This window comes from Pezoporus flaviventris, unplaced genomic scaffold, assembly GCF_033815535.1.
Source record: "Pezoporus flaviventris isolate CSIRO_AGI_PZ_B2104156 unplaced genomic scaffold, CSIRO_AGI_Pfla_v1 ptg000107l, whole genome shotgun sequence".
Taxonomy (NCBI): Eukaryota; Metazoa; Chordata; class Aves; order Psittaciformes; family Psittacidae; genus Pezoporus; species Pezoporus flaviventris.
This window is the reverse complement of record NW_026892655.1, coordinates 279,969-298,135: the sequence shown is the minus strand read 5'-3', so window position 1 is coordinate 298,135 and position 18,167 is coordinate 279,969. Positions and strand designations below refer to the sequence as shown.

Below are 18,167 nucleotides of genomic sequence, written 5' to 3'. Positions count from 1 at the left end.
AATTAATATATTTTTCTAAATGAGCTTTTCCAGCGTTTTTTCTAAATCTAGCACATTTTCCTTAGATTATATTTGGAGAATTCCTGTGGTGCTGGTTGGAACTGGGTCAGACTGATGAGGATCAGGCTGCTTCTGAGATTCTCCATGTCACTGCTTTAGGGATCTTGTGAACCCCCTCACACGGCCGTCCTCGCTTGGCAGCGGGCACTGGCAGTGAACTGCAGCATCTGGTATTCAGGAAATGTCCTTTCTCTTTTGGTTTGGGTAACTACTTGGATGCTTTGTCTGCCCTGGAAAGCAACAAAACAAATCCCATGGGATCTCCCCTCTGCAAGGGGATGTTCTGATGCACGCTGGAGAAAGACAAGTAAAAAGTCATCCCTGGTTCACTCCAGTGCAAATATTCATCCGTGCTCCCCCGGAGCAGCGCATTTCCCAGTCAAATGACCTGGAGCTCGGCAGGTTCTCGCTCAGCTCCAGCAGGATGGGACAGACCCTCACGGCGAAGCAGTGCAGGAAGCAGTACCCCCAGGGTGCTCTGCTGGCTCTGTCCCAAGGCTGCAGGGCAGCTGATGGAGGGGGCACCCTCGCTTCTGGTCACAAAGGGGTCGAACAGGCTCCGGCAGATAGGACAGCTTTCCCACAGCTTTCCCTTTCCGGGTAGACTCGCCCACGCCGGGGATGGATAATTGCTGTGGTGTTTCACTCCCCGGGCACTCTTGGGTATCGTCAGGTTTTGTGTCACTCTTGTTTAGTTGTCATCACAAGTCAGACCTGATGATTCAGGAAGTAACGTTTTTGATGTAGTTTTGAAACACGCTTCTGTTAACCAAAGCACCTTTCTGTTGTGGGATTTCTGGAGACAAACGCCTTTGGGGAAATATTTCCAGCTGAAAAAAAGTAAATTAGTACTAGCCAGGTCACAAGGAGGAAGAATAAACAGCCCTTCTCCGGTAGCAGGATCCACAAGGGCTGGTATAAATAGAGGACTATGGGGACAGAGGGATCACAATCGGCTCCTGCAGCGATCTGTGCAGCTCGTCCTGGGCGCCGGGTCGGATCCACGCTCGCACGATGAGCTGTGCCGTCAGGCAGGTTGTTACTGCCTGTTCCCAAGGCAGGAGCAGCGCGGGCAGCTCCGCGGCTGGCAGCGGAAGGAAGGTCTCCTCCGCCTCCCCGGGGAGACACGCTACCTATGACCTCGGTGCTGTGATGGGCAACTTCTCTGGTGACAGTTTAAGCGAGGGATTACTTGGGAAGCAGCTGAGCGCCGGCAGCGCTGCTGGTGGGAGCTTCGGAGCTACCCAGAGGGCTTGTTCTGCCCTTGGATTCGGCGGTGGAGGCATCTGCACGCGAGGTGGTGGTTTCACCAGGGCTAGTGCTGGCTGCGGTGATGGGATCTTATTTGCTAACAACGAGAAGGCAACGATGCAGAACCTCAACGACCGCCTGGCCTCCTACCTGGACAAGGTGCGGCTGCTGGAGGGAGACAACGCCGAGCTCGAGTGCAAGATCAGAGAGTGGTACGCCAAGGTAGGGCCCAGCTGCGAACCACGGGACTACAGCTGCTATCATAAGGAGATCGAAGACCTTCAGAACCAGGTAAACCTGTCTTCTTTGAGAAAATCCTAATATTCCTATGGGTTTTGCCTTTATGTGTGGACAGAGCAATGTTACATGCAATAGCTCTGCCTCTGGAGGAGCAGTTGAAGCCATAGTTTATATGAAAGGACGGTTGGAGGGAGGGGGACACTTGTGTTTACAAAGAAGTTTCAGCCCAGCCTGCCCTGCCAAGCTGGCACATGAGTTTCCCCACTGTGATGCCATCTAATTGATTAATAATCCCAATATATGGAATTGTTATAAAGAGTGGGATGCACTACCTCAAGCAGCTGTTTCCTCTGGGGGCCCTTGGGAGCCAGAGGAAGCCACAAGCCAGAATCCCTCTCCTGCATTTTCCTTTCCAGATCCTGTGTGCAGCCATGGAGACTAACAAAATCCTCTTGAATATTGATAACAACAGGATGACTGCTGATGACTTCAGAGTGAAGTGAGTACGGCCCTGTGCTGGGCTGGGGGGTTCACACTGCCTGCGGAAGGGTTGGTGAGCAGTGGTGATGGGGAAATCCCAACCCTCTGCTTGTCATGCTGCCCTACTAAACGGCCCATCTCTGTGAAAGGCCTGGCTGCCACTGACAGTGTTGGCAGCATGGCATGCCTGAAGTGAAAGGAGAGTTTGATCCTAAATGTTTCCCCCCACAAACTCAACTCCAGGGCTCGCCATGGGTTACTGACCTCTCTTTGTTGGCTGTGGCTCAAGGTACGAGGCCGAGTGTGGTCTCCGGCAGAACGTGGACACAGACATCTGCAACCTGCGCCCGGTGCTGGACCAGCTGGCGAGCTGCAAGACCGACCTGCAGCTGCAGTGTGAGGCCCTGACTGAAGAGATGTGCTGCCTCAAGACGAACCACGAGGAGGTCAGGTTGCCCCATAGAGAATGAAGGAGCAGGAAGAAGGAAAGTGTCCCCAACCCCAAGTGTCAGTATGACTGATATGGTGCACCTATTCCATGCAGGAAATGAGCTGTCTGAGGAAACAGGCCACTGGAGATGTGAGTGTGGAGGTCAATGCCTGCCCTGGCCCCGACCTGAGGAAGATCCTGGAGGATCTGAGGTGCCAGTATGAAACGCTGATGGAGCGCAACCGCAAAGAGACTGAGCAGTGGTACGCCTGCAAGGTACGAAACACATCTAGGGCCGTCCCCTACTCTGCCTCTTGGGAGGAAGGGAAAAAAGATTTAGAACACTTCCTGAGATGCCTTAATCTGTGTCACAGATGTGCTCAGCTTCTGACTGCACTGCCCAGTCCCTGTACTCAGTTCTGTTTGTGGCAGAGGGGCCACCGCATGGCACTGCAGGGTCACAACGGAATAAATGGGGGGCTTCAGATTTGGAAATGCCCAGGTGCAGTGCAGGGTGTGCAGTGCAGGGTGTGCACAAGCAGGGGGAGCACAAGCAAGTTGTGCACAAGCAGGGTGGTGAAGCCCCTGCCGCAGCGAGGGGTCTAACCTTGCAGGTGGAGGAGGTGAACCTGGAGGTCGTCACGAGCAGCCAGGAGATCGAGTCAAGCAACAAACAGGTTACAGAGCTGAGACGTCAGCTGCAGGCCTTGGAAATCAACGTACAAGCCCAGCTCACTATGGTAGGTGATGCCACTTCAATTCACATCTTGGCCCCCCGGCTCGCTTTGGAGCTGTACCTGTAACCAGACAGGTGAAGCTTGCAGCATCCCAAGTACCTCTGTGATGTTCCCATTGTCAGAAAGAAAACCTGGAATCATCCTTGGCGGAAACCGAATGTCGCTACAACAAATACCTGGCTGAGCTCCAGAACCAGATCTCCTGCGTGGAGCAGCGGCTGGCTGAAATACGAGCAGAAATGGAGTGCCAGAACCAGGAATACAAGACCCTCCTGGACGTCAAATGCCGCTTGGAGCAGGAGATCCAGACCTACCACTGCCTGCTGGAGGGGGGACAGCACGACATCATGTATGCAGACCACTTGCAGACCCTCACACAGTAACACCTCTATGCTTTTTACAGGGATATGACAATTCATGGTGCCAGTGGTAAAAGCAACGTTGTGGTGAGGAACCAGCACTGACCTGCTACAGACAGGGCCTATTAGCAAACCATGAGGCATGTGAGGATTTGGCTCGGAGCAATGCCCACAGTCCAAGCCGAGACCATTCCCCATCTTGGGCCAACGAAGGTGGTGGCATTGGCCCCAGAGCTGTGCAGCACCACAGGTCCTCCGAGGGTGGGTTCCCCTCTGAGCTGGGCAAGGTCCTTTATGAGCACTGCCACTGAGTTTTATTGGCTCTGTCACAGCGAGACAGGCTCAGGGACTGGCAGGGAAATGAAGTGAAACAATAAATTATCTACTACACATTTTCAGTTTCACACAACAAGTTAATTAAAGTCTGGGGAGATTTAATTTGTATGCAAAGCAACTGGCTCTGCCCTGCCTCCCATTGACCGAGATTTTGAAACAGTGAGGCACACTGGTAAGCTCATAAACGCCTCATGCACACAGAACCAGCCCCAGCACCCCCTGCTCCACTAGCTTGGAAAAAGAGGGATTTAATGGTGGTGGCCTGAGGTGGCTGACTTACATAAAACATCAGGGTTTGTTCCAAAATGCCGGTTGCAAAGGATGAAATGACACTGTTAGAGCTTGTCTCAGAGCCTCGGGTAATGCTCAGTGTGTCACTGAGCTGGCAGCAGACAGGCAGGGTGGAGGATGCGCTAATTAATTGCTGCTCTTAACGACCTTAATGGTTCGAGGGGGAAATGACCCGCAGCGACTGACTAGACCCAGCTAAGGGCAGTGCTCAGGTCTGCAGGGTGTGAATGCCGGGGCTTCGGTCACCGGAGCTGTCTCCTTCCCACAGAGGGCCGGGGGCAAGAGGAGTCCCTGCAGCAGCAGCTGGAAGAAGCGGTGGGCTGAAAGCCGGCATGTGCCAGCCCTGCGTGCCCTGAGCCCGTGCGCAAGGATGTGCGAGGTGAGGTGTGCTCCGGGAGGCTGTGAGCATGACCACGAACTGCTTTAGTCCTGCTACATACGTGGGGAGGAGGAGGACGAGGGGTCTCCAGGCTTTCCTGGGTGGTGAAGAGGGGCCGGAGGTGGTTTCTTCTCCCTGGAAAGAGGCAGCGCAAGGAGCTGGGTGTGCAGGGTCGCGGCTGTGACTGTTGGTGGTGGAGCACTGGGATGAACTGGGCTGCGGCAGAAAGCAGCGGCAGAGTGTGCAGCTATGGGGCATTTATAAACTGCATAGAAAATGTGTTTGACAGTGGGGGTTTATTAGCGGTAAGTGTGCTTAAATAAGACTTTCAGCACCACATGAACATGAGGAACTGGCAGGGGGAATCAGTCAGCCACGAGTCTTTCAAATGTACAATTAAGCAAGCAAGGGGGGGGAGAGGGAAAAGAAAGGTCAGTCCCAGAGCAAGAGGGATGCAAGAGCAAGGCCCGGTGTGGAGGTGAACCCTGCAAAGCCCCACGTCCTGCTCTCCCTCGGCAGGTCACCTCAGGCAGGAGAGCTCCTGCCAGCCCCATCGCACCCGAACAAGGCACGAAGAACCTGACAGCGCCGCAGTCGGAAGGGTCCCTGCAGACCGGCTGCCCCTGTCCCCTCCCCGTCCTCACCCACTGCCCCATCCACCAGCCACTGGTGTCCACTGGCACTAACCTGCTTTGCACTCAGCTGTCACACAGCCACCACAGCTTGTCTCTAATAAACTTCGCTACTACTGACACAGCCTCCAGAGAGACAAATGATTTCTACAAGTAAGTTACCATACAAGTATTGAAAACATCGTTACACAGGTCGTTATATTTATCACACACCCTTGGTTAGAAACCCACCTTTGATCTATATCCCCAAAGCAATCGCTGTAAGGGGACAAAACAGCCTCTGCCACGCTGCTCCTGCTGAATTCAGGTGGATGCAGGGTGGTGACGGGGGAAAGGGCCCAGCTGATGCTGTGCAAAGGGACATTTGTTGGATGGGACCTTGAGCAAGCTGCTCGAGTGGAAGCTGTCCCTGCCCATGGCAGGGGGTTGGAACTGGATAAACTTTAAGGTCCCTTCCAATCCAAACCAGTCTGGGATTCTATGATTTGCTACCAGAGGAGGAAGCATAAGCTAAGACATGAAGTAGAAGGTGATGAGGAAGGAAACACCCAGGGAGGGTTGCAGGGTGCAGGGAAGGAGGCAGTCTGACCCACAATCTCCTACTGAAAGAGACTTCGGAGCAAAAATCGAGTTTTCATTAAAGTAGGTGTGTGCTAATATAACATAATATAACATAATGTAATGTAATGTAATACACAACACCTTTGAGTTATTATGAATGTGCACTAACAGGATTAAATCAAGAACAACAAGTTTTCCCCGATGCCCTTGGAGCAGTAATGTGGAAAGCCGGGCTCTGCTGGGCTCGACACACCCTTCTGGTGGAGGGCAGCAATTCCCAGAGAAAATACTGAATAAAGAACATCAAAATGGGTTGGTTTAGAGAGGCAAACAGGAAGAACCAGCTGGCAACGTGGGAAGATAAAAGGGCAGACAAATTAATACATGGGAGAGGGCTTTTTTTTAAGTAAGATACAATAAACAGACAGGGGAAAAAATACGCTGCTGGTTTATTGCCACAGAGAAAGGAATTACAAACCCAGTCAGGAGCACAACTGCTTGTACAAGCAAAGACCTGGGATCCAGCCTGTCCCTTCTCACCCACAGCAGAATCTGGAGAGGGGCTTTGGACAAGGACCTGTAGGGACAGGCCAAGGGGAATGGCTTTAACCTGCCCGAGGGGAGACTGAGATGAGCTCTTAGGCAGAAGCTCTTCCCTGTGAGGGTGCTGAGGCGCTGGCACAGGGTGCCCAGAGAAGCTGTGGCTGCCCCATCCCTGGCAGTGTTCAAGGCCAGGTTGGACACAGGGGCTTGGAGCAAGCTGCTCCAGTGGAAGGGGTCCCTGCCCGTGGCAGGGGTTGGAGCTGGGTGAGCTTTGAGGTCCCTTCCCCCCAAAACCAGCCTGATTTTATGGTTCTGTGGCTCTGTTAGTTTTCTCTGTAATAAAGTGTTGGATGGGGTTTGATGACTAACCTAACAAGAAGACATCAGGGGATACAATGAGTCTGAATTAGGGTCCGTTGCTAAAGAAAGGCACAGCTCCAACACTTCTGGAATGACAGCACGGTACGAACTTGGCCACACAGAGCTGTTCTCTCAGCATAAATCACAGCAGCGATGGGGCTTTTGCTTCTTGCTCTGGTCTGTGCTCTGCAAAAAGCCTGGTCTGCTCCTGGGTCACCTCTGGTGCTCTAACCCAGCCACACATGGCTGACCGCACCAGCACCACAGGGCAGGGGCTGAACGATCCCACTCCAAGTGTCCCTTCCGGAGGTGGACTCTCCCCAACCTCTGTCCAGGTCACAGACACTTGTTAGCCCTTGGGGTAATTAATTGCTCTAATGAGCTGCTGTTAAATACTTTTACTAAGTCCTGTATCTCCCATTCCCACCACACTAATTACACTGTGCATCTCAGTGTTACTTAACCTGCCCCACTGTTTACGTGGCACCTCTAAGGCCACTGCATTAATGCTGTGCAGCAATAAAAAGATGCCTTCTCTCCCCAATGAGTTTATAGTGATGGGAAATGAAAAGTGTGGAAACAGCACAGAAAGAGACAGGAAAGAGAAGATCAATGAAATGCAGAAGATGCAGTGCGTGGGTTAGAAGGACAAGAATCACCTGGGACACTGACCGGAGGCAAACCTTGATCACACTCCCCTTATGCAGCCACTGGCACCAGCACACAGGGAGCACAGCTCCGTAAGAGCTTCTCTTGTCTTTTAATGTGCAAATCTTGTAAAGCAAGAGCAAATGAAGATCTCAAAGGGGAGTTCTTTCAGCACTTGGGCTGGTGGCAGAAGCTCTCAGCATCACTGCCAGGGCTGCAGATGAAAGGCAGCCTGTGATTGCTCAGGCAGATACGGACTCTGTGGTACGGAGCAGACACATGGGAACTAGAGCACCATCAGAAAAGGTCCCTTAGGACTGAATATACCTTAAAGGATGAAGATAGAGAAGAAACAGAAAGAAACCAACCAGCTCTGCAAAACGCCAGTGCTGGAAGTGAGCTGTGAGGTCAGGGCTGCGCTGCACAAGCAGTTAGGGCTGATGACAGTATTCTGCTGTGGTGTATAAACTATAATTTCTCTATAAAGTCTGCTATATAAAGTCTGCAGACGGGTACAGTCTCACTCACACCCACAGTAACTGTCTGAGGGGTTTATGTTTTTTACTGGCTTGTGTAACATGCATAAAAAACTACATAGAGGAGTGAACTACTGCTATAACCATGCAGGAGATTTCTCAGCTCCGTACCCTGAATAATGTAATTTAAACTGCCACTACGAGCCTTACATTGAAAGCACATGGAAATTAAGAGACTTTTTAGTACAAGATAAAGATGAAGACACTCGGGGGAGGCTCTGGCTGGCTGGTGTCCTGGCTGCCTGTCTCTGCTGCCCCTCTGTGCAGTGTCTGGGTGCAGGAGGCACCTGAATGCTCCCATTCTCTTGGCAGGTCCTGGTTTGTCCCCCATGGCTCTGGTGCAGGGACCATGGGCTGAAGCCATTTCTCCTCCCGACTTGCGCTGCGCTGAGCTGCCCATGCAGGAGGGGAACTGCTGGAGTTTCATTCTTCCATCAGTATTCAAAACTGTCCCAGTACAAATTCCCTGGTTCTCTTCTTCGCCATGATAATCAGCAGCGCTTCCAGGGATGCAAATGTGGGGAAGCCTGGCTACACTGTTATCATCTGGTAGGTGCTGGAAGGAAATGAAAACCCTTCACAAAATGAATCAGGGAACATTGTGAGCTTCAGTAGGAAGAAACCTGGTTCTGTTCACCTCCATGTTCTGCTGAACTTCTACTTCACCACTAGCAAATGCTCAGAGGTAGTCTGAAGATGTGAACAGTCAGCAAGAAACTGAAACAGTCATCACCTTGGTCTCTGAGGTGTATTTAAGAGCTGGGATCATGCTGTTACCAAACCCATTGTGATAATTATTTCTCTTGCCTTACAGGAGTTTTGCTAAACATGGTGGTATAAACCAATGAGTCACTGGCCAGAAAAAAGTCATGGTCTGCATTTGAAAGATGGGAGCATGAGGTCTGGAGCTGGCTCAGTATCACATCAAAGCAGTGTTTAATAAGTGATGCCTAATGGCTATTATGCAAATTATTAATAGTAATTACAAGTGACAAGATAAAATCATATTCCAGTGTGGTTGCACAAACATCACTGAAGCAATGCTTATGAAAGCAAAGCTCTGTCAAATTAGACACACCTTTCTTGTAGTTGACACAAGAAAACATTATCAACCTTGATAAGAGAAGGGAGCAGAGGGTGGGAGAGATGAGTTGATGTTCTGCACCCAGGCTGGGCACGGGGACAGTCACAGCTCCCACAGCACCCAACTCCACTGCCCACAACATCTCCTGGGACTGTAACATCCTCCTGCCTCCTCCTGAGCTGCCCATCGCCATGTGTCCATATTTACACTGGGTACGTCTTGGTCCGCTTCCAGATCCCTCTTCTCCATAATGCCCACAAGACTTCACAGTGTTTGTGTGACACAGACCACTGCTGCTCGGCCTGGATAACGGCCTGACACTGCTTCCCTCACTTCCATCCGCGTGAAACCGTTTGTTTCCTCCTGTCTGACATTTAGGTTGCAAATCCTCTGGGGACATTTTTCCGTCTTCAGCCTGCACAGTCCTTTCCTACACAGAGCTCTGCCCGAAGGCTGTGCCCCTGAGCTATGGGAATACACACAGTTACACAGAACTCAGTGGGGAGCACAGCCGGTGCTGATGGAACAGAACATGATGGTGTCTCACAGCTAGGGAAAGCAGAACCCTACAGTCAGAAGACACACACACAAGCCTCTGCCAAGGCTGTGGTCATACAGAGCTGGGCAGTACCCCAGGTGCTCGAGCACAGGGAGCTGCAGCCATGCAGCCAGGGCAAGGAAACCCTCATTGGTTCAAAACTACAGTCTGGGCCTGGCTTCTGGATGTGCCACGTCCCAGTGAAACCGGCAGGAGCCCAGTAAAGCTCCAAAGGCTGTCATTATATCCCAAACACGAGTACTTCAGAAGAATTGCGTACTGCAGCCTGTGGACCTTTCCACCAGCATGTATGGAGAAAGCTGTACAATGCTGCGAACCACTTTGGTTTGTGGAGCAAGATCTATTCCTTCTTGCTACCATGGAACTGCTGAAACAAGGGGGTGGAGGTGCTCCTTGCCCACCTGGAGAGATCATCTGACATCTGCAATATCCCATCCTAAACCTGACTCTGAAAGGGAAAGAGAGTCAGTGAGCAGTGCTTGCTGTAGGTTACTATTAGGTAACTTGTGAAAGCCTTCACAGCAGAGCAAAGCTCCAAGCAATCCAGACATTATATTAATTTCTGTTGGCTCTTACAGCCACACCCTGCCTCCAATTATATTCCTCAAAAAGACAGATGAAAGCCAGATTTACTCCCCATCCTCCTTTCTGCTCCTGATTTTCACCGTGGCGAGTCTCGGCCGCGCGGGGATGTGTTTGCAGGGGGAGGATGGACTCGTATTTCAGGCACTGCAGTCTCAGCCAGGATCTGAGCTCTGCCAGACTCCAGCTCTGTCCTTGAGCAAGTTATTTCCCTACTCCATCCGAATCATGAATATTCCAGGGTGCTGCCAGCCTTGGGTAGGCGCCTTTTTATCATTTCTGATCTAAGTGAAGAAAGAAAGAATCTCACTGGAGAGTGGAGAGGCCTCACTTGAGCTGGTGAGAAGATGATCACATCTGTATGTGCTTGGGGACACTCTCCTCTCATGGTGACAGAAGCCACCCAGCTTCTCCATCCGGAAAGGAGAGGGGGCTGAGATGTGAGCAGAGATTTCCTCTGTCCCTCTTCGGAGGTGACGGTGGCACTCAGGGCTCCCTGTCAGGTCACACTCCCAGAGGATTTATCACCACGGCTCCTGTATACATGGACGTACTTGAGTCAAAGGTCACTTGTGAGTAAGAGTTGCCTGAAAATTCCACCCCGTGGGGAACAGAAGGCTCCATTCCCTGGAGAGCAGAATATCCTCTCATTACAGCGGTCTGTCGGGGAAAGATACTCGCACTGGTGGAGCCAGTTCTCCAAAGGCTCCTCTGGCTGGTGCCTGGTTTTGGAGACGGTGCTCCCATGACCAGCCAAGCTGTGCCAATGCCTGCTGCTGCGCTGACAGCCTCAGATCAGAAAGGCAGAAAGCTTTTCTCCTCCTTACTTTGTGCTCAGCACAACCTTGGTGACGGCAAAGACCTACGGGATTACATCCCAGTCCAGGCTGGGAACTGGATATATCGCCCACGGATGCTCCCTTTCCTGTCATCTCTTTATCTACAGTCACCACAGACTGATGCAGCATGGACAGCAATTAAAGTAATTGAAAAATAACTTCAGAGAGGTACTTCATGCACTTCCAGCAATGCTGTGCAACATCCAGGGACAAGGACTTCAACACTCAGCAGGCCTCATCTCCACACACTGCGAGCAAGTCAACTTTTTGGGTTTGCACGACCAGAGAACTAAATCCACGGGGGAATTTCCTCTGAGATTTAAGAAATCTCACAGTGGAGCCTGTGCTAGACCTGTGTGCCCTTGTGCAGGTGACAGACGCCAGCACCATGGGATCCCTGGTCTTTTCACTGCTGCTGTCACTGTTACTCACACTTGTCAGAAGTGAGAATTTATAATTTCCCATTTTTGCTCCATGCAGTCTAGCACAGCACGGGACACAAAACTGTTTATTGGACTAAGAATGAAATAAATACAAATTAATAGAAGATAAAAGGCACTTTGATGTTATAAATACCAATGTTTCTCCTTTGTACATAATCTAGGGCAACTTTTTTTCTTGACTTGTTGTAAAGTTTGCATCATACAAAAAGCTGATGACTCATAAAACATTATTTTACTTTTTGGAATAAGCTGCTGACATGTAAAGTATCTTCCTTGTGAACTGGGATTTCTAGAGGGAAACTGCCTATGGGCTATTTATTCTTGGCATAAACAGCAAGACTAGCCAGCCCCGTGGGAAGAAGAAACACCCTTTAGGTGACACCCCCTTTGGAAGGTATAAATAGAGATCTGCGGCAACAACCAACCTGCAGTCTGATTCAATATCAAGCTGTGCATCTTGCTTTGGGCTTTGGGTTGGAGCTGCAGCTGTCCTCAAAATGAGTTGTAGTATTAAGCAGACAACTGGCTCTCTCAGGGGCAGGACCAGCGGGGGCAGCTGTGTGATTGGTGGCGGTGGTGGTGGTGGAGGAGCACGGATCTCCTCAGTCTCTTCTGGAAGATACACCACTTGTGGGATAGGTGGTGGCCGAGGGTTTTCTGGTAGAAGCTACTGCGGTGGCGTGAATTATGGAGGAGGACTGAGCACCGGCAGTTTGGTTGGTGGAAACTTCGGAGGTGGCTTAGGAGCCACTGTCCTCGGAGGATGTCCAGGCATGGGATTCAGCGGTGGCAGCGCTCGCTTTGGCGGTGGCATGGGAGGTGGCATTGGTATGGGTCTTGGTGGAGGGGTAGTTGGAGGTGGTTTTGCTGGTGATGGCATTCTTCTTTCTGGTGACGAAAAGGTCACCATGCAGAACCTTAACGACCGCCTGGCTTCTTACCTGGACAAGGTGAGATGCCTGGAACAAGAAAACGCGGACCTGGAGTGCAGAATCAGGGAGTGGTATGCCAAGCAGGGCCCTTTTTGTGAGCCACGGGACTACAGCTGCTATTACAAAGAAATAGAAGATCTTCAGAATCAGGTAACATCACTTCCCAGCTGCTTTCTCCCTTGTAAGCTTCTCCCACGGCTGGTTCACAACTCCAGGCAGTTCTCAAGAGTAACAATTCACTGCTGTAAAATGCTTTTTATAAACAGCCATTACCAGCCTGCAGAACGCCCTGGAGCTCACGGGTCAAACCTCCAGTGTTTGGACTGGTTCCATTGCTTTTATTCATCAGAGAGGTTTGAAGGGGGAAATGTTACCTTCACGGGATACATGCAGATTGGCTCTGTAGTCTTTCTGAATTAGGGTTTGTGCCAAGGTGTTTAAATAGGTACATGCCAAGAAAGCAACTAAAAGAGAAATAAATAATGGATTACATAAATTTGCCTGAATTCATATTCTCCTGATATCAGTCTTGCAGAATTCCCGTTAAATGTTATTTCATTTGTTACAACTTTACTTTTCCATTCAGAATTGGGGAAATATGGGACAGCTCATTAAAAACAGGGGCAAAGAAAGCATTGCCAGCCCCATCCTGAGTGCGCGATTTGCAATTACAAACACTTGCAAAAAAACTCTTGGATGTCAATGCGCGAAGAAGAAGAAAGGGAAAAGAATCCAGGAAACAGATGGAATGAGACAGACTTATAATTAAGCCTTGAAACAAACCTTTAGATCTCTTATCCATGAAAGTAAGATTTAGATTTCAAAGGGTAGGTGGATTGGGGCAGGAGCTGGACAACACTGATTGTACCTCCCTGGATGTCTGCATCAGCACCATGTGTTTTATCATTTTATTGCCTTCATGTCACAGAACACTCCCCCCTGTGACTGCTGCCTTCCTCAGCTCCCCCATGCCTGCACCCAACAGTAAAAAACAGAGCGAGGGCAGGCTAGGTCTGGTAGCACTGCTCAGGGGGTACACTTCAGCCTGAGGATATGGAGGAGACTTCAGGAGTGAATATTCTTTTCCCCAGATCGTCTGCGCAACCATAGACAACAACAAGATCATTCTGAACATTGATAACAGCAGGATGACAGCCGACGACTTCCGAGTGAAGTGAGTATTCCCCCGCTGCCCCTTCCCCTGTCAATGCTCACACTCGCAGAGCTGGTAAGACGGAGATCTCAGACAGGGCTCCTGTGATCCCCTGGCCAGGACAAGCTCTTCCATCCATTGCCTCTAGAGCTGCCTTAATTAGTGGCAAGTTTGGGACAAGAAGATGGTTTTGAGTGGAGATTAGAGTTCTTCAGAGAGCAGAAGGGCTCCGCAGACAGGGAGCAGCATGGGTTCACCTGAGCTGCCATTCTAGCACGTGGTGTCTTTCAAAGGGAAAGCTTTGGATTTTCCCGTTGGAGCGCAGAAACATGGTGGGTGACAGCTTGAGCCAAGTGAAGAAGCTCCCGAGAAGGCAGACTGAGGGCAGATTTGGCAGAGCAAGCCTCAAACTGTTGTTAGCATCCTGCTAGGCCAGTCAGGGAACTACTGCTGTGAGAAAGATGGGTGGCCAAATGAAAAGAGCACACGGTGCTGTCACACACACTGACAGCTCCTTCTTGCCGGCAGGTACGAGACGGAGCTGGCCCTGCGCCAGAGCGTGGAGGCTGACATCAACGGCCTGCGGCAGGTCCTGGACCAGCTCACGCTCTGCAGGTCTGACCTGGAGGCGCAGCTCGAGTCGCTGCGGGAGGAGCTCTGCTGCCTCAAGAAGAACCACGAGGAGGTAGGATCCTGCCCGCGCTGCGCAAGGATCCATCAGCCTCCCTCACTGGGGTCCCCACCCCTTGGGTGCTGGCTGCAGGGAGCAAGTGGCTGATGGGGACAATACACGTGAATGGGAGCTGTGAACGTCCGGGCTCTGCCAGGGGTTCAGCTCTTCCCTACCAGGGAACTCGGCTCCTGCACTTTATTCCTTCTCTTTAAAAACTGACCTGCTCTGGGTGGTGTTTGCAGGAGATGAACTGTTTGAGGAAACAATCGACTGGAGATGTGAGCGTGGAGGTCAATGCCTGCCCTGGCCCAGACCTCAGAAAGATCCTGGAGGAGATGAGGTGCCAGTATGAAACACTGATTGAACGCAATCGCAAAGAGGTCGAGGATTGGTACGAGTGCAAGGTGAGTAAAATTACACATCTGTCACCTTCCCCAGCTAACACAGAGCAATGGTTCCACAGTCGTTTATCACACATCGAAACCACACAACATACTGTAACAGCCTTTAACATTGATTTAACTGCACCAAGTGACACAGGGGATGCTGCCACTCTGGGTCCCAGCCATGGGGTGATGGGAAGTGCTGCATGTTAGTGACACTTGAGACAGAACTCTTTACAAAGCAGTCAGTGGTGAGAACTAACTGGACAGCAGTACTATTAGAAGAAGAAGAGGGTTTACTCTCCATTAGGATGAGAGAGTTAACCCAAACCTTTCCCATGCCATGCTTTTGCTAGCTTCTCTGCAGTTTCCTTAGTACGTCATCTGACTTACGTTACACATTCCCTGATGCTCTTCCTTCTGGATTGGTGATTTTCAGATTGAGGAGGTGAATCGGGAGGTTATTACAAGCGGTCAGGAGGTAGAGACGTGCAACAACCAGGTGACTGAACTGAGACGCCAATTGCAAGCCCTGGAAATCGATCTCCAAGCTCAGCTCAGCCAGGTGGGTGCTGAGCTGGTGTCAAGCTCACCCTCCTCACAGTTATGTCTGATGTCAGAACTCACAGTTAAAAGCAGTGTTTCTCATCCTGTCCTGCTGCCTCCTGTTACCCCTCAGAGGGACAACCTGGAGTCCTCACTGGCTGAGACGGAGTGTCGCTACAACAACCACCTTGCTGAGCTCCAGACCCAGATCACGTGCGTGGAGCAGCAGCTGGCTGATCTGCGGGCAGAAATGGAGTGCCAGAACCAAGAGTACAAGATCCTGCTGGACGTCAAGTGCCGCCTGGAGCAGGAGATCCACACGTACCGTTGCCTGCTGGAGGGGGGACAGCAGGACCTCATGTAAGTAAGCTTGAGACACACCAAAAGACACAGTGAAATGCCCTGCCCTGGGTAATTTAACATACCAGGAAAGTGAACAATAGGTGGAGGTACTGCACAGCCCCTTCACCCTCACTGCTCTACCTGGCTGCCTGGCAATCGGGGCAGATAATCCACTTCCCACCCCCTGCCAACCATTGCCACAGGAAAGGTCACCACAATATTCTGCCAATTAAGAGCAGCAGGGACAGTGAAAAGCTGCAGTTCCAGTTCATATGTCATTTCCACCACTAAAATTCTATTTTCCTGTCCCCTTAGTCAGCAAGGAGGAATTGGTCAGTCCTCAGGTCTAGGAGGAGGAGTTGCAAGAACAAGTGGAATAGGAGGAGGAGGTATCATTCGAACAAGCCACACTTATACTTCGTCTTCCCAGATGCCATCCTGTGCAGCTGCGGAGATACAAGGTAAGAACTGCAACACTCAACAGGATTTCCACAGTGCAGCAAGCACAGGCAGCAACAGGAACCTTTCCCACGTAGCTTATAGGTGCTATTTGAAAGCTTCGTGGCGAGGCTACTGGGAAACACATGATGGGAGGCCATGGGGGAGTGGTTACAAGTGCTGCCAGGAGCTGTGACTCTGCTAGGATGCAAAAGGGGATGAGGGGGAAGAGGGATGGAAAGGAGAGGGACAGGCTGGCAGGCAATGGAGATCATGGAGAAAGGGCTGACATGAAATCTGGGACAAAGGAAAGAACAGGAGAAAGCAAGTGCCCAGAAATCAGGGGAAAAAAACAGGAATCATGGGAATACTGGCAGAAAACTGCTCACACCAATTCAAGGGGAAACTTCCAGGCAAATTGTAAAAGAAATAAAGAGACATGGTGACAGCTGGTCCATGAGGAGTGTGAGCAGGGCACTGTGCTGGCAGGGACCTTGATGCCATTCCCACACCCGGACTGCTGTGGGGGGCAATGGCTGCAGCTTCCACCACTTGGTGTGTTTATGTACGAGGGCAGAGCGTGCTCCAGCAAGCTCCCCACCCTGTCTGCCTGGCTGGCAGGCAGCAAGCAGGCCTCTCCAGGAAGGACAGTGTTTATCTGGAGTTCTGATCGCACTGCCTGGTGGAATGAGCACGGGTATAGAGTGACAGTGTGGGAAAAAATCTATTTTTGCTATAAACAAACTCACGTTTCCTTTAATCTCTCCAGTGCCTTGCAGAAGGATTTGTGATTAAGCAGAGAAATGAGAACGTCCAACAAGAGAACCCTGAATCTCTTCATCCAGCGCCATGAGTGAAGAGAGAGGATATTTAGCGTATGCCCCTGCAGAGAGCAGGGATGTGCTCTTCTGTGTTACTCAGCAATGCTAAGCCATGTGTCACAGGGATAAGCAGAGCGTTGGGCCACATTCTGCTTTATTTTGCTATGTGCTTTTTCCAATCTGTATTGCTGCATGTGCCCAAGCACCATGACTATTGCTGGAGCTCACCAGTGGTGTGATCACTGTGTACCTGCTGGTGAAAAAACTTCTCTAATAAAACCTTGCTTCTGCCTCATGCAATCAAGAACCCTGTGTCTGGAAACGGCCTTCCTTTAGAAAAGCAGGTGCTGATCCATGCACAAGGGTTGTGTGAGCTGGTTGGGATCCCACCCCACTGGGAACAGAGCTGCTTTGCCAGTGGGAGCCAGGGAATGGCCTCGCTGACCTCGCAGGTCCTGTCCTTCTCCTCCCTGTCAAAGCCTGTAGCACAGGTGGCCTGTTCCTGCATGACATCCCCCATGTCCTGCATGAACAGATCAGGCAGGGGCCTGTGAGCTGCCCACAGAGCATTGGGCTACAACCCAGCTCTAGACACATTCTGAGAGTCAGTGATGGAGACAGATTGCCTCGGCCCCAGCCCAGTGCTGACACATGTGGGCTGAACCTCTCATACTACATCACCCAGCCTGGGGACTGTGATTAGGCTGAAGAAGAAATCTTGGTCTCCAGAATGGTTTCAATTTCTGCTGACACAGCTTATATTCTGACCCGCTGCCTTCAATTTATAGGAATTTTCCCATTGGGAAAAGGATTGGAAGCAAAAGGTTTATATCCTGCCTAGTTTCACATAGTGACTGAGTCATTTACTGGTCATCCTATTTCAAAGAGTTTGAACTTGAACATGAGGAGCCACTGAAAGATCATCTTTACACGAAACACACCTCTGTAGAACTGGAGAGAGCAGGATGGGAGCTGAAAGAGTGCAGCTCAACGGAGAATAGAATGGGAAAAAGAGCCAGGTAGGGCCTTTGGATTCCCTGAGCCAGAATGTCTCAAACCTCATGAGCATGGCAAAGGTCCCTCCCTGCTTGGGCCTCAAACAGCAGCCCCGTAGCTGGGGCTGAGTCAGGAGGGCTGGCATGGTGTGGGCATGCATCCTGACACTGACCTGTGTGGCAACACGAAGGCAGCAGCTTGGTAAGTCAGGGCCCTGCCACACTTGTGGTGGGTGCAGCCCTGGGAACCAGCCCCGGTGAGCTTGCAGAATGTTCAGTTAAAAGCCATCATGAGCTGGACTGTGTTCTGAGGATTGGTCCAGGAAACCAAGCACTCATGGGTTTTACATGTCCACCCCACCCTGCAGGTTCAGAGCTGAGCAGCAGCACTGGATGCTGCTGCTGTTCCTGCTACGCTGTGATGTGGCTGTTACAGTCACAGTCACTGCTGAGATGACCTGGCAAAGCAAATCTCCTGGTTACTGATTTCTGACAAAAGCTGGAGGTTATGGAGCAGCCAGCCCCAGGGGGGAG

General features: G+C 51.0%; 2 protein-coding genes across 2 annotated transcripts; both read left to right on the top strand.

The window, feature by feature from the left end:
• Positions 1-4,645, top strand: LOC133281771 (keratin, type I cytoskeletal 19-like). Its single transcript, XM_061477578.1, has 7 exons — positions 1-1,602; positions 1,968-2,050; positions 2,321-2,477; positions 2,576-2,737; positions 3,076-3,201; positions 3,321-3,547; positions 4,453-4,645. Exons 1-7 carry the CDS (start codon positions 1,075-1,077, stop codon positions 4,538-4,540), a joined length of 1,371 nt encoding a protein of 456 aa, XP_061333562.1. The 5' UTR covers positions 1-1,074; the 3' UTR covers positions 4,541-4,645.
• Positions 4,646-11,700: 7,055 nt separating this feature from the next.
• LOC133281880 (keratin, type I cytoskeletal 13-like) lies at positions 11,701-16,945 on the top strand. Its single transcript, XM_061477752.1, has 8 exons — positions 11,701-12,432; positions 13,374-13,456; positions 13,964-14,120; positions 14,351-14,512; positions 14,931-15,056; positions 15,171-15,397; positions 15,695-15,840; positions 16,587-16,945. Exons 1-8 carry the CDS (start codon positions 11,848-11,850, stop codon positions 16,610-16,612), a joined length of 1,512 nt encoding a protein of 503 aa, XP_061333736.1. The 5' UTR covers positions 11,701-11,847; the 3' UTR covers positions 16,613-16,945.
• Positions 16,946-18,167: the final 1,222 nt, after the last annotated feature.